Source organism: Rosa chinensis, chromosome 2, assembly GCF_002994745.2.
Source record: "Rosa chinensis cultivar Old Blush chromosome 2, RchiOBHm-V2, whole genome shotgun sequence".
In the NCBI taxonomy this organism is placed as follows: Eukaryota; Viridiplantae; Streptophyta; class Magnoliopsida; order Rosales; family Rosaceae; genus Rosa; species Rosa chinensis.
In genome coordinates, this window is record NC_037089.1 from 30,889,988 (window position 1) to 30,905,909 (window position 15,922).

Below are 15,922 nucleotides of genomic sequence, written 5' to 3' on the forward strand. Positions count from 1 at the left end.
GACAAAGTATATCTTTCTCAAATAAGAAGGATCAGGAGACCACGAGAAAATGGAATAAATATTTTCCGATTATCTTCACAGATTTGAGAAGTGAATAAAAGAATCGAACATATGAAAATTAGTTATTTCTAGTAAATGAAGAAATTGACTACTATTGATTTAGCAATGCGTAGCCAAAGAAATTTAAATGAATTGTATCTTCATATAACAAATTTACTATATACTAAAACTCCTACACTATTCATTTTAATGTTCATCTTGAGGGTAGGAAATGACACTCTTGCCCTTGAGTTTAATACAATAAGAAAATGCCCCAGTTTTAGTTTGTTCGGGAAGCCTCGAGTGAAGATAGCTTGGGTATAAAAACGCGCCAACAGTAGAAGACTAGAAGACTAGATGGTTCAGGTTTTTTCGAAGAAGAAGTAGATCGGAGATTGAGCCCAGAAGAAGAAACCGTTACCGTTTCTGAGATGCATGCTTCTCATCTTGGCTACCAGAAAAGGCCACCATAGAAGCACCCAAAGCTTCAGTTACAGAAAGCCACCCATTACTCTTCCAAAGATCTTTACTTTCAACTCTTTCCTCAATCGGAAGCCAGTTTGCTTGGATCAAGAAGCTTCCACCAGCCAAAAAGGTAACTTTTTTCATCTGGGTATTGGTTAAGTTTTGATCTTTATGTGAAAGCATTCCTCAGTTGGTAATTTTTCTGAAAAAGGGCGAATTTGTTGCTAAGCAATTTCAAGAATCCATATTTTTTTTGTTTAATTGGGTGTGACTTTGATTTTTTCTAGATTTTCTTATTTGTTTTTATTTGATATTTTCTAGGTTTTCTTATTTGTTTTTATTTGATTTTTTCTAGGTTTTCTTATTTGTTTTTATACACAGATGTTATTATTTAAGAAGACATTTGAGACTTGGATTTATATATGCTCCGTTTATATAGCATTGAAGGTGAGCGTTCTTTGAACTTCTAGACTGTACATGTCAAGATCATATGTTGAGCAAAGAGCTTAGCCACAGAGTTTCAGATTATTTTACTGTAACTGGAAGATTTCCTGTGTTTCCTAATCATGTTTGTAATTGAAATCAGGTCGACAGAACTCTCCCAGAAACCTTGATATTTAGGTTTTCATGACAGTTAATAAGAGCATGTTTGTGTTGTTGGTCTATGAATGAAACAATGCAATCATGCAATTGGTTTTCTGGTATGTTTTTGATCAATTTCTTTTGCTTCTGTAGAAAACAGGGGAGGGTAGGAGACTTGGAAAGGGAGGATTTCAAACATTTTTACCAAAATACTTGGTGATTTAATTCTGCTATGCTTTTCAAGTCATTCTTTTGCACATATCAACAGAGGTAAAAGGGTTTCTCTTAATGTTATTTGATTTCGTTTTGTTTTGTTTTTCGGAATTTTAAAACACACTTATGATTATTGTAGCCATTTAGGCATTTAAGCATGACATGGTCCCCCCCCCCCCCCTTTGTAAACTAATAATAGTGAGTACAGATTTGTGATTAGAATAAATGCTGGGGTTTACGATGAGACTGAAGTCGCAAGAGAAAAAGTTAATATAATGTTGGTTGGAGATGGAATGAATAGAACCATAATTGCAGGGTCCAAGAGTTTTGCAGATGGGTTTTCAACTTTTGCCACATCTACTTTAAGTATGTGAATTTTCCTTTTTCTTTTTTACCAATTTTTGATTATTATTTTTGGCGTGTTCTTAATAAGTAAAAGGTTCAATCTTTGCTGCTGTAATTGGGGACAAGATTTTGGCTAGGGACTTGAGTATTACCAACACAAAAGGTTCACAAAAGTTTCAGCCTGTGTTTAGGGTTTAGGGTAACAAAGGTAGATGGAATAATTTGTAAATTACCAAAGAGAGAGATGGCAATCTGGCAAATGCTATCTTCACTATTGGAAAGAAGATAGAAAAACAACATGGAATTATAGTGACCCTGTTTGAAAGTCTTATCAAAACTTAATTAGTTTTATGCATCTTAGGCAAACTTTAATTGTAAATAGTTTGTTTGAAAGTCAGATCTTTGGCTGCATAATATTTTAGACACATTATTGTGCATAGAGTTTTATATATGTTTTGGGGTTCTATTGTACTGATCAGCTTTGGATAAATTAAGTACATTTGAAATTTAATACACATTCTGATTTTTAAATTAAAGAGTTTTTTAGTTATGGTTTCTATTGTTTATTTGGAAAACGCCTGATTTTGGGTTTCCATTTTTTTTGTTTTGATTGTATACTTTCATATTCAAGAGCTTAAATAAGATGAAATTGAGTTACTGGGTTTAATGTGCATGGAGTATGAAATTGAGTTCCTTTCATGCAATCACTCTTTATATGATTATGTAGGTATGTTATACTGTAAATTAATGAGCATATATGTGGATGTATCTCATATTTCTTTCCATTCAGTTATCCATCTTGAGATTGTGTGCGCGAGATTATTTAACTGATAATTTTTGGGGATATCATTTTATAGCTCAATAAATGATGTGTTTATGTCATTACATCTCATGCTTTATATATGAGCATAGTATTGAATATTTCAAGCATGTTTTTTATTGATGCAGTTTGTGGCAGGATGAACTATGGACATAGTTGAAACATAGCGAATCACCACAGTTCTAAGTATTCAGAAGAACTAAATTCAAAGAGATTTTTGACCAGTCCATCAATTGGAGTACTCAATGAAGGCAACAATAATGTTGTTAACTCGGATTACTTTACTTTGTCAAATTTAGTTATATAATGTATCCAGTGTTTATAATTGCTATTATATTAAGCTCAATCATATCAATAATAAAATTCAGGCAAATAACAGAATAAACAGACCCGCAGCATCGCGCGGGCTTCCTGCTGCCTAGTATTTGTAAGTCTCTAACTCTAAGCCTACACATAATACCACGTCTTGCTGCCATATAGCAAATCTAGAAGGGAGAGAGTTCGGGAAGAGAAGAGGAAAGGAAGAGATCTATTAAAAAGGAGACACTTCTCTACATCTCTCTCTAAATCTCTTAACCAGAAGAGAAACTTGGTGGGGGAAATAAAATGTGGGAAGAAGACCCATCCATTTTGTTCTTGATGGCTACCCAATTCCTTACTAACTACCTATAGAGGATAGAGGGAGCAGAGAGAGAGAGAGAGAGAAGGCTTCGAGGTCAGGATGTTACAAATGGTATCAGAGCGGGGATTAGTTCCCTTGGGATTACCCTGCGGTGGAGGAAGATCTATGGTACCTTCAGGGCAAGTTCTGATTGCCAAGCCTGAATTTCACGAAACTCTGCTCGTCAGCTGACTTCGACGGCTAAACGCTCCATCTTCTGGTACTCAGGTGATCCTAACTTCTTCATGAAAGTTGCTTAGAATTGTGTCTTCTAAACTGTGTTCAAATTTTATTGTTCAAATTTTATGAAAATCCAATGGTTGGATCTGCCCAAATCAAGGTAAAACTAATGACTCTTCATACAAATTTCTGGGTTGAGATAAAATGATGAATTGACTCCAATTCGTGTTTTCATGTTCTATTTCCCTTTAAAAAATCCGGATTTACTTTCTATTAATCTGGGTTTCAGTCTAATAGATGCAGTTTAAGTTGCTCAATGCTTGATATGTGAAAATTTGGACATTAGTGTATTTCTGGTATTGTTTATCATAAACTCTGGTTTGTTCATACGGAATTTGATTATTGCCTTTGTTTCTGACCCTTTGTATTATAAGATAATAATTGCTCAATCACTGAATTACCACAGCTCAGACATTTTAAGATTTGCTTGATACATATATATTTGTCTAGACACTTATATGTTTATTGTAGATGCAAGATTTAGGATTGTACAAACACAGTTCCGTGGTGAAGAGAATGCCCCCAGTAAAGCAGAGTCCTAAGTATTTAGTGTTCTGCTATTGATTTATTTAGCTACTATATGGTATGTATTTATGTATATTGATATTGGGTGGATGTGAGGACACAATAACCTTGGGACTGCAGGTAAGCTAAGGTAAACTACTCTTGGTTTATTGATTATAGTATATGTCTTACGATTGCAAGAATTTTTTTTAGATTCTTGAAATCCACTTGTGTACAATTATCATCATCAAATGCTATATGTAATTATGTTGTGGTCGCTGGGAGTCATAGAGGGATAATAAGCCCTCATTTGATGACTGTTATTCATTTCAGTAACATGTTTCCTATGTCTGTACAAGTATTCTAACTACGGGTAAGAGTTTGAAATTCTTAAATTAACACATGGTCCTATGGAAAGAAAACCTTGGTGCTTTAGGGTAGTGTACGTATGTCATCAAAAGTGAGAAGTTCAATGGATAAGTGGGTTGCTGCCCGATCGTTTTACATTGACATAAGGACTTGTAAAGGATTGTAATAAATTGTGCTTGGATATTCTTGAAGGTGATTACTGACTCATTTATTGAGAGATTGTGCACTTGTGCAGGAGTAAACCCATTCTCGTAGAGAAGAGAAAAAGAAGAAGAAGAGAATAACTGCATTAGTTTCTGTTTTCTTGTAAAAGTTGAAATTTCAGTTGTTCTTTTTACATCTTTGATGGTTGGCTTTTATATTCTATGTATTTGCATGTGTAATGATGTATGGGTGAATGAAAGCTCGGGAAGGATGCAATAGTCTCCGGAATGCAGTTATATATTCGGGTAAGTTACTCCTTTTAAGTAATCAGTTAGTTTCTATAAATTTTATACCTAGCTATTTTGTTTGGGCTCAAATATATTTGCATGCATGACTTGGCCTGGGTTAAATCAGTCATTATATTGATGTATATGTCTGCATATATAACCTGCTTATAGATATAAGTGAGATTGAAATCGTCAAATAATAATGGTTTACTGAAAGGAAATTAAAGGCAATGAAATTCTTTTGTGATCTGAAGGAATTTTAATCCGGTTAGGCCCGGGATAAAAGTAAGGAGGGATCGAGTTCCCTTGGGTGAAAGACCCTAAACCTGATTGGGGCTCGTGGATTCGAGCGGATAATTAAGTAGGGATTGTGCCTCTTTAGGGTGGAAGACCCAAAACCCAATCGGGGATCCGATTAGTACGGGGTGTGCTCGGTGGCCGTAATGCGAGCAATGGGCCTAACCGGGGTAAAGAGGAAAAGAAAGAAATGATACATAGTAGGTGAAAATGAAAATGAATACTTGTGACAATAGTCAATTTGTATGGCAAGGCCAGGTGCGGACGGATTTTTATGGATTTATGGATGTTAAGACCAGGCATGGTCTAATCTGAATTGGAAAATTCGTGGTATAAATTTAAGCTTGCTCAAGTCATTGAGTAGCTCTTGGGAGACATGAAATATTATATTAAGGTTGGGAATCCAACTAAAACCACCATTCATGGTTCTCTAATGCTTGAATATATGCTGGGTAAGAGTATTCATGATATCTGCGAGCTTATGCTAATAATGGTTTGGCAGAATTCCCACATATACTATTGCTTGTAAATAAATAAGCTTGGCAAGCATTTCACGTCTACTCAAGTGCTCCATATGCTTGAATACAAGTACGTTTAATTGTCGATCTCTTGCTTTGGTACGTCCTTTTACAGTGCATAAATAATTGATTTTGCCTTTATGAATCACGTATTACTTTGATGGCTTTTGTGGTTTTATGTGCAATCATGGGAATAGTTACCTGTATGGGCGTATAGGTGCAGAAAAATCTTGTCATGAACCTTGTTTAAATTATCCTTAAATGACAGAGTGGTAATTCTAATGAGGCAAGAGATATAAAAGGGAGGAATTATATGATTCACAACCACCACCCTTTGTCTAAAACTTTGTTACCAAAGTCCATGAGGAAGTTCGTATTACTATGCCGATTCGGCAAGTTTGACTGCCTTGAGATGCATAAGCATATTATTTGGGCATGAATTCAATAAATAAGAATACTGGTAGAAGAGAACTTCTCTGCCCTGCATGAGTCGTATTAACAGAGTTCAACCCCTCGTGACGGGGGGGGGGGGGGGGGGGGGGGGGGGGGGGGGAGAGGGAATAAAAAGTGCAAAGAAGACCCATCCATTTTGTTCTTGATGGCTACCCAATTCCTTACTTACTACCTATAGAGGATAGAGAGAGAGAGAGAGAGAGAGAGGTCAGGATGTTACATGTTTACAGGACAAACTAAAACAAAAATTCTGTGAAGGTGAAGTGAATACTTCTGGATCAGATGATATTCTAACATTGGCATTGGGAAACCCCGAGGCCCTCGGCAGGGTACGAGGTGTTGATGGCTTTGTCAAGTCGGCTGCTTACTTTAATATACCAAAACACCAAAAGGAATATGTAGAAGACACCTTGAGGTGAGTGTGAAGGGGATATTAGCTGAAGAGAAAGAAACTATCATTGCCAATGAAAGAGCTAAATGGGAGTTAGAGATGGAACAACACATTGCCAAGGAAAGAGCTGCTTGGGAGGATAGGTTTAAGAAGTTGGAAGAAAAGGTTGCGAGGAAAGAGGTTGACAATGATTCTCCAAAAACGTTGACACCAATGAATGATATTAGTTCTGGACAAGGTAGCTGTTCTCGGCAAAATGACTAGGGCATAAAGGTTGGTGAAACTGAGCTTGCTAAAACTGTCAAGAAGAAGTTAATCTTGAATGATGCTGCACAAGTGGATGTTGAAGAGGAGACTGCTATGCCGCTTCTGGATAGTAAATTGAGCAGCAAATTTGCATCGATTATTGAGGATGATGTTGGGAAAGTTGGTAGACCTCTCATTAAGACTAAATTTTGGGAAGAAGTTCCGGTAAACTACACCCTATTACCTTACCTTCCTACCTTTACTTTATGTAACCCTTATGGTTAGATTGATAGATCATACTTACTGATGCAAGCCGATTTCTGAAATATAATTTATGCAACTGTTTCAGAAACCTCAGGTTAGGACCAATACTGTCAAGTTGGAGTCTAAAGTAGCAATAAATTCGTTGGATAATGTAGTTGCTTTTGGAACCATTGTTGAAGTTGATATTGAGGCCAGCATACAAACAATCCTTGGTGTTCCAATGGGAGAGGAAAATGTGCGCGTGTCAGTCACCAAAGCTATTGTTGAAGATGCTTTGCTACAATTTCCTCTCAAAGATGAGATTGTCAAAATACGCGATGCGATTGGCACATGTGTTGCTTGGCCTAAAAACTTGATTATACCACCCACAGTTGAGCAAAAGGTAATTTCCTTTCTTAATTAGTACATTTTCATAAACCCTAAACTATTTTTATCTAATAATGATGCATGTTATTGTTTACAAATATAGTAGGGAGAAAAGCGTAAAATTGTGAAGAAGAGAAATAGAGACATATATGATGATGATCATCATGATGACCTTGAAAACCTACCAGTCAAGTTGCCTTTACCCCTAAAGATGTTGTGCCAATGGGCCAACACATTCTTAAAGGATGGGGTCACCATCCACACCAGTTTGGGAGAAGAGCTTTTCGGCCATCCAAAGAAGGTAGCTATCTTCAGGAGGGATGTGTATGCCATGACCAACATGAAGGAGATATTGAGCAGCTCATTAGTGATGTATATGAGGTTTGTAGTGCACATTAAATCTGTTAAATTTTATTAGGTTGTATGGTGGCCATCTTCAATGTTGTAATTGTTGTGAAACTAAATCTGTTGTTTTTGTAGCTACCTCCATCAGGTTTTGAAGAAAACAAAGATGCTGGAAATGAACGCCTTCATAGACCCTGCTCACACTGGTGCACTTGGGTGTGGAAACCCAACAGAACGAGCTCGTTCTCTAGCTGTTCGGTATGGAAATGGGAAGTCTGGCTAGGTTTTTCTAGTTCCCTATAACTCAGGGTAAGCAATTTTGATTAGACCTTACCTCCTAATATCTACAGTATATATGCGTGTTATCTTCATTAATTTGTTTGGGTATTGAGTTGAACATTTTAATGTTAGTTGTCATTGGATGTTGACAGTTATGAACCCCGGTGAAGAGGTAGTGCACTTTATGGATCCATTAAAGAGGCGACTCATCACCAGTGAATGGAGAACTATTGTGGAAGAGTAAGTGGCTTCTAGATTCAATTTGGTCCAATGTAAAATTGGTTGTTATACTTGCATTTTTCTGGAAATTTCTATCTCTATGTTACTTTGTAAGTTGTTCAGTTCCTGGCTTATTGTTGCTCTCGTCTTGCTGTTTCAGTTGCATCAGAATATACAATGCACAGAAAAATAGGAAAGGCATAAAAATTGTTCAATGGAAAAATTGTGCAGTACGAGTTGTAAACCAGCTAACTATATGCTATTTGATTTTACTTCAACAAATGTTCTATTTATTCCACAACATCAGCCAGATATTCAACAATTTTATGATGTTTCAGGGCATTCCGGAGCAGTTGGGCCATAAAACTTGTGGACTTGGATTATGCATTACATGAAAGACATAGTGGAGGACAAAAATCAATAGTGGAGTGCTAAGGTAATATATATATATATATATATATATATATATCAACTCCTTCCAATTCTGATTAATGTTGTGAAACATATACATTCACATTAACTTGTGTGTGTGTGTGTGTATATCTATTTTATACTTACAGTGGGAAAGGAAAGCAATTAAATCACTTCTACACACAAAAAGACATTGATCAGGTCCGGGCCGAGTGGGCAAAGTATGTTAGCCAGTTTCAACAAAGCTAGTGTGTCGAGATAGATTCTAATTTTGGACATGCATCATCTATAACCTATATTAACTAGTTATACAATTGGTCTAAGTATCTATTTTTGGCCTGCAAGTATAGTGTATGATCAGTAGTATGAGATATCAGTGTTTTTTAGGTTACATTTGTTGATCATGCTAACTGCAATGGGTTATTGAACAGATATTTACTAAGTTTAGCTTCATTATGGATGTATGTATAGCTGCAGGAACAAATTGATCAAATATTGGTATTTTTGTGAATGGATTCCATATTTGATGAATGCATTGTGTAGTTCCCAGATTTACATGATTGTGGCACAACAGGGATACGAGTATGACATCTGGAATAGAAAGCAACAACAAAATGAAATCCAAATATGTTGTTGGATGTGTCAAAGAACAACAGAAACAAGAAAATATGTGTTGTCATTTGGACACTCAAACAACATAAAATTGTCATCTAAAATAGAAAGTAATAACAGAATGAAATCCAAATATGTTGTTTTATATGCACTCAAACAATAGATAATTGTCGTCTTCATGTCAAAACAAAGACAGAGTCGAAAAAAATTTGTTAACTAAGAACTAAAACAACCACATAAAATTATAGTCATTGCAGTATAGTATCAATAGATAGAACCAAAATTCTATGGTTACAAACAAAATGAAACAACATTTAACTCTGGCTCAAATTAGCTTAAAACAACAAATAATTGTCTTGTCTACACTCTTCAACCTTCAGTTAACTGTTATAGAGAATAAACCACAACAATAGATAAATGTAACCTTAACAACGTTTAAATTACAGTTAATTGTAATTCCAAGTTATATGCCACAATAGATAACTATTATTATAAGTTAATAAAAACCACAGATAACTGTTATATTTATTCTCTTTAAACGTCATTTAACTATCATCTGTGACTAAACTCAAACAGTAAATAAATGCAGTATTAACTAAGTTCAATGTACACTTATTTGTGACTACGATCGATGGATATAAAACAACATATAAATGTTATCGTAGACAACTAAAAACGATAGATAATTGTATTCTGAACTAAATACTAATGACAGTTAACTGTTATTGGACTGGAATAAAACAAAACTTAACTGTTATTATAAGTCCATTCAGACAACAAATAGGATTTCATATCTTATACTTCAGTACATTCAAACCACAGAAATAACCATTTTTCTGTCTTTGGAATAAGCATTAGATCATACAAATTATTATAAGGAAATGTTATTTGTTTCCAGATCACATGACATTTATCTGTCGTTTGAATTCACTAGTACAAACAATTAGCTCATATCTTGATTTCATCATACAACAGACGACCTAAAAAATTTATGTCGTCTGAAAAATAAGATGACGGAGGAAATCTGTCATCTGATACTCCCAAGAGACGGCACCGTATTAGACAACAGAATTTCTTTTTATCAGACGACAGAGCTCCTCTATCATCTGATTGCTTTTCTGGCATAGTGAATTACTCCAAGCAACACGTAAACGCCAAGGAACAAGGTGAGGATCACAGAGATAATGAAGAACAATAGACGAGTCCACCTCAAGCCAAATATGCTACCATTCTCTAACCCATGCTAACTCAATAGCTTGAATTACAGCCATGACCTTTGCCTCGACGGAGCTAGGAATATCAAGGTTAGAAGCAAAGGTACCAAGAAAAGAACCGCGAAAATCTCGAAAAACACCCCCGCAACCAGCTCTACCTGAGACCTATTGCCTCGACGGAGCTAGGAATATCAAGGTTAGAAGCAAAGGTACCAAGAAAAGAACCGCGAAAATCTCGAAAAACACCCCCGCAACTAGCTCTACCTGAGACCTATTGCCACGCACAATCAGTATTAATTTTCACCCACCCAAGAATTGGAGGGTGCTAATTAACCTCAATAATACTTACGTGGGCCCATAATTCTTCAAGACCCTAAGCTCCTCCAAAGAATTAAACATGCATCCTTTAGCCAATCTATTAGCAGCTTGTATGTGGCCTAAAATAGGCCCACGTAAAGCCTCAACACCAATGAAACTACCCTCATGCTTCATTTTGTTTCTGGCCTTCCAGATAAACCATAGTGTAGTGGTGAAGCAAAGTAGCCAAAGTTCCCTTAGTTGTTGGCTACGACCAGCCAAGCCAAAGAATAATAAGTCCATGGGCTAAATACTGTTTAGTACCCTGTGGTATCGGTCCAACATCGATCCAGTCCCTCGACTTTCAATTTCATCAAAAACACCCCTACAATATTATTTTCTCGTCCAATAGGTCCATCCGTTAGGATTCCGTCAATTTCAGACGTCAATTGCTGACGTGGCAGTCCAACTCAGCAAAAGTGAGACCCACATGGAAGTCAAATACCAAAAATGACCCTGGCCAACCAGATATGGAAAAATCTAAAATAAACTTCAAATTTTACAGTTGGGGAGACTTGAGCCCACCCCAACACCCATGGAAAGGAAAGTCCCAGCCACCATGCCACTTGCACAACATTGATATGTGTCATACAAAATTATATATATATATATATATATATATATATATCTGTATACCCAACCGAATATGGAAAAATGCAAAATAAACTCAAATTTTGCAGTGGGGGAGATTTGAACCCACACCACCACACATGCAAATGAAAGCCCCAATCACCAGACCACTTGCACAGCCTTGATATGTTTCAAACAAAATAATATATATCTATATACGCAACTGGATCTAGAAAAATCCAAAATAAACCCCAAGTTTTGGGATAGGGGAGATTCAAACCCACCCCACCACGTGTGCAAATTTAAAACCCAACCACCAGACCACTTGGACGGCATTGATAGATTCCAAAAAAATCATATATATCAGTATAATAGATCACAGCCTCAACCAGATATGGAAAAATCCAAAAATAATATATACATTTTTGTTTGGAACATACAAAAAAGATGCACGTGGTCTGGTGGTTGGGGTTTTCATTTGCACGTGTGGTGGGGTGAGTTCGAATCTCCCCAATTTCAAAATCGGGGGTTTATTTTAGATTTTTTCATATAAGGTTGCGTTAGATTTTTTCATATACGATTGCGTATACAGATATATATTATTTTGTTTAAAATACATCAATGTAATGCAAGTGGTCTGGTGGTTGGGGATTTCATTTGCATGCGTGGTGGTTTGGGTTCGAGGCTCCCCAACCGCAAAATTTGGAGTTTATTTTGGATGTTTCCATATCCGGTTGGATATATATATATATATATATATATATATATATATATAGGGTTTATTTTGGATGTTTCCATATCTATAATTTTGTCTGACATATATCAATGTCGAGCAAGTGGCATGGTGGTTGGGGTTTTCCTTTGCATGCGTGTTGGGGTGGGTTTGAGCCTCTCCAATTGCAAAATTTGAAGTTTATTTTGGATTTTTCCATATCTGGTTGGTCAGGGTCATTTTCGGTATTTGACTTCAATGTGGGTCTCATTTTTGCTGAGTTGGACTGCCACGTCGGCAGTTAAAGTCTGAAATTGACGGAATCCTGACAGAGGGACCTATTGGACGAGAAAATGACATTGCAGGGGTGTTTTTGATGAAATTGAAAGTCGAGAGACTGAATCGATGTTTGACCGATACCACAGGGTACTAAACAGTATTTTGCCCTAAGTCCATAATAGTTAGTGGCATATTACCCAACTCAAACCAAGTTACCCTGACAAGACCCGCCCCGAATTTCACCCTGAAATTCGAGGTGCCCTGTGGGGCCCACCTTAGGAATAACTCTACCGAAAATTCAGCAGAGTCACCCCTAAAAATGGACTACCCAAAAACTGTAGAATTACAATCACACTTCTAATAAACTATCCTTACACTTCTGGAGCCACCCTGCTCCCCGAAACACAACAATTCCACAATAAGTAATTGAAATCCGAAAATAACATATTCGTAATTACACCAAAGTAACTTCCAAACTTTAAGATACTTAACCCACAGGTTATCAGAGCAATCTAAACGAGGGGAAAAATAAAATAAAAGAAAAATACAAATAGGTACAACAGTTGACCTACAATATGAAAACAACTGCAGTACATGCTATGCCTCGAATCCTATTATGCCGAACCAGCTACTCTGCAGACTGGGCATTGAAAACGAAGGGCCTAGGGGAAAGTAGATGAAAAACGTTAGCGTGAGTGGACAAAAATAAGTAATTATAAAATAAAAGAAGTTTATACTTTTCCACGTTTAATCCTTTAAAAACCCGATGCATGCAACAAGAGTAAAGACAATTATCTTTAGAAACAAGCAACTCGTAAAACCAAGCCAGCCCCGCTGGTAAAGTGAAAACCGGACTAGCCCCGCTAGTCAAAGATAAATAAAGAGTATGGGGAAAGCGTTTTCACCATACGAATAAAATGGAGCCTCCCAGGCTCGGGTCGGAGTGTCCCACACTCTTGAGCATCCCATGCTCTGCTCTTACTCACCCACAAACACATAGTAAGTGGGGAGGAGTACTAATAAGCTAGCTAGCAATATAATATAGCTACCCAGGTATGGTGGGTTAAAACCACGAAAAACGAAAACAGAAGGGCTTCCCCAACATCTCATGAGAAAACATTATACCAATGGCGCGACCCCGCACGCCAAAATATTCTCGAAATCATAACCCAGTATGTGAGAAAATAGTAGATGAGTATACTTCTCTCGAAAATCCCATTTTCGTAAACCTTTCAGAATTTGACGAATAGAAATATATTTAATTTCCAGAAACCTCCTTAGAAAATGATTCTTCAAAAATCATTAATAAATCACAAATCATACTTTATTTCTAAATTCTCAATATCCTTTTAAAACTTAGAGCCAAAATCATTCTAAAATTATAACCAGGATAAATCATGATCAAATTCAAAATCCGAAATCAATAAACCGATTTATATTCTTAAATAAATAAACGTAATAATTAATTACGAAACAATATTGCATGCATCACTTAAAATCAAAAGTCCACTCATAATATACAGCTTACATGGTATCCAAGCGTAAGGATCCTCGTCGAGCGATGAGTCGGTACCTCGTCCTGTACACAATTATTCGTACATAAATAATTACCAGACGAAAAATAATTTTATGATAATCAATAATTAATCTCAAAACCCATAACCTCAACTTCTCCAATCCTCTTCCACATCCAATCAAACTTCACCAATACTGCCCGCTCGTCGATTTCAGACTTTATAACAATTATGGAGGAAATCCGACAATCGGATTCACGATTAACATTAATCGAAATCCAAATCTTTAGAAATTTATAACCGATTCAAAACTCCACCAATCCTTACCAAACTTCAAATATAAGCTTTATGATAATTATAAAATTTAACTAGCCAGAAATTGAAATTAAAAAGCTACCCTAGCCGCCGCTACCGCCGCCCACAGTGGCGGTGCCGCCGCCACTGCCACCAACTCCAATGGCCACCAAAATTTGGCAGTAGCACCTTCTCAACACACCCATTAATTCTTTCAACTGTGACCAAGTTAGAAAATGAGCGGAAGTACCTCAACAATTAAGGGGAAGGTTGAATCCGATTCGGGAATAGTAACCTTGAATTTCAAACCTTCGATTCTTCCTCCTCGCATCAAATCGCTGCAAAATGTTCGGGGAGCATCATCTACATCCCAAGGTGCTTCTAAAGGACCTAAATTTATCGTCTGTGGTGGCCGGAATCGGAAGAAAATGGCATTGACTCAAACTGCTACAGTAAACTTCCAAGGCTCGATGCGTCGTTTTCCGGCCAAGACACCGTGAATTGTCACCGCAGGGAGGTTGGGTAGGAGTAGAGGAGTCGACCGGTGCTTGGTTTTAGTCCCCAGGTGGCCGGAAGAGGGAGATGGCCGGAGTTGCAGAGAGAGCCGAGGAGAGGAAGAAAATGCAGGAGAAAGAGAGAGAAAAGAAGAAAATGAAAACTTACCGGCTACAATAACTTTTTTAAATTTATACTATCTACCATAAACAGTAACTTTTGTATTTCGCTTATAACTTTTGCATATGAACTCCGATTTTTACTCACCACATATGCACGCGCTCGGTTTAACGTCCTCTACAACTTTCATAAAAAACATTTTCTTAAATTTTGATAAAAAAGAAAGTCAACTTTTAGGGCCACTAAAAATATTAAAACAGAGTAAAAGTAAAAGTAATTGTCGTTTAGCGTCCAAATGACTAGTAAACGGGTAAATTTAGGTTCGGGACGTTACATACCCAGCCTCGCCACACTGAAGATGCATAAGAGCAAGACAAAAATATATGATGCAATGATTCCCCATCTAACCCACAAAGGACATAGCAAGATGCCAAGGCAATTCCATGCGACTGTAATACATCCTCCGACAACACCTTACAACGTAAAATCTTCCATGAAAGAAGAGAGATACGAGGAATGATATATTTAAACCATATAAGCTTACCCCAAGTTGTCTGAGGAAAACGTGGACGAAGAAAGTGAAAAGACTCATTTTCAGTTAACTCACCCAATGCTGAAGGAACCCAAATCAACTTATTTGGCATATTTGGGGAAAGCAATAGGAACATTACTGATTAAATCACAGAGGTCTGAAAAATGAAGTTGAAGCAAGGAGGGAAAATTCCAAGCTCCATTAAGAACATAATCAGCCACCAACCCATCCATGAGAGTAGACAAGCCTGCATTATTATTCCCAAAAAAAATCAAGAAGTGGCTTACCCAAGAAATTATCTCGCCAAAATAACACTGATCTTCCACAACCAATGAGCCACCTAGAATTTTCTTGAACCTGAGCCCAAAATCTTCTCACATCTAGCCAAATAGAAGAACTTGCATACGAACGACGCAAGAACTCATTATGCTAAAAGCGAGTTCAGAGAAAAGAGCTACCAACTGAAGAAGAAGAGAACACCTCCCAACTTCGCTTGAGAAGAAGAGATTGACTTTGGAGAGTAAGTTGCTTTAAGCCTAGCCCACCTTCCTCAAGAGATGAACAACAATTCTTCCAAGCTACCAAAGGAATACCTCGCTTATCAATGGAGCCAGACCATAAATAATTCCTGCACCATACATCCAAACGTAGCAGTAGTGAAATAGGCCATTCATAAACTTGAAAGCTGTACACAAGCATACTATTAAAAACAGACTTAAGCAATTGAAGCTTGCCAGCCATAGAAAGAATAGAGCCCATCCAACT

General features: G+C 36.9%; 1 protein-coding gene across 21 annotated transcripts; it reads left to right on the forward strand.

The window, feature by feature from the left end:
- Positions 1-342: 342 nt before the first annotated feature.
- On the forward strand, positions 343-9,002 carry LOC112184523. 21 transcript variants are annotated; one of them, XM_040515603.1, is made up of 9 exons: positions 343-634; positions 860-951; positions 2,603-4,687; positions 6,924-7,220; positions 7,311-7,585; positions 7,685-7,858; positions 7,981-8,068; positions 8,386-8,483; positions 8,608-9,002. In XM_040515603.1, the coding sequence occupies exons 3-6, from the start codon at positions 4,670-4,672 to the stop codon at positions 7,830-7,832; spliced, it is 738 nt and encodes a 245-aa protein (XP_040371537.1). In that variant the 5' UTR covers positions 343-634; positions 860-951; positions 2,603-4,669; the 3' UTR covers positions 7,833-7,858; positions 7,981-8,068; positions 8,386-8,483; positions 8,608-9,002. The 21 variants fall into 21 exon arrangements, 8 of the variants coding, with proteins under 8 accessions (XP_040371537.1, XP_040371538.1, XP_040371540.1 ...); XM_040515604.1 differs by having other exon boundaries at positions 886-951; positions 2,593-4,687; XM_040515606.1 differs by having other exon boundaries at positions 886-951.
- The last annotated feature ends 6,920 nt before the right edge of the window (positions 9,003-15,922 follow it).

Excerpts from the sequence above, each read along its gene's own strand:
- LOC112184523 (XM_040515602.1), top strand. The coding sequence starts at position 6,689 with ATGCCGCTTCTGGATAGTAAATTGAGCAGCAAATTTGCATCGATTATT. Across the intron at positions 7,221-7,310 it reads CACCCACAGTTGAGCAAAAG|GGAGAAAAGCGTAAAATTGT; the intron begins GTAATTTCCTTT and ends CAAATATAGTAG. Across the intron at positions 7,586-7,684 it reads TCATTAGTGATGTATATGAG|CTACCTCCATCAGGTTTTGA; the intron begins GTTTGTAGTGCA and ends TTGTTTTTGTAG.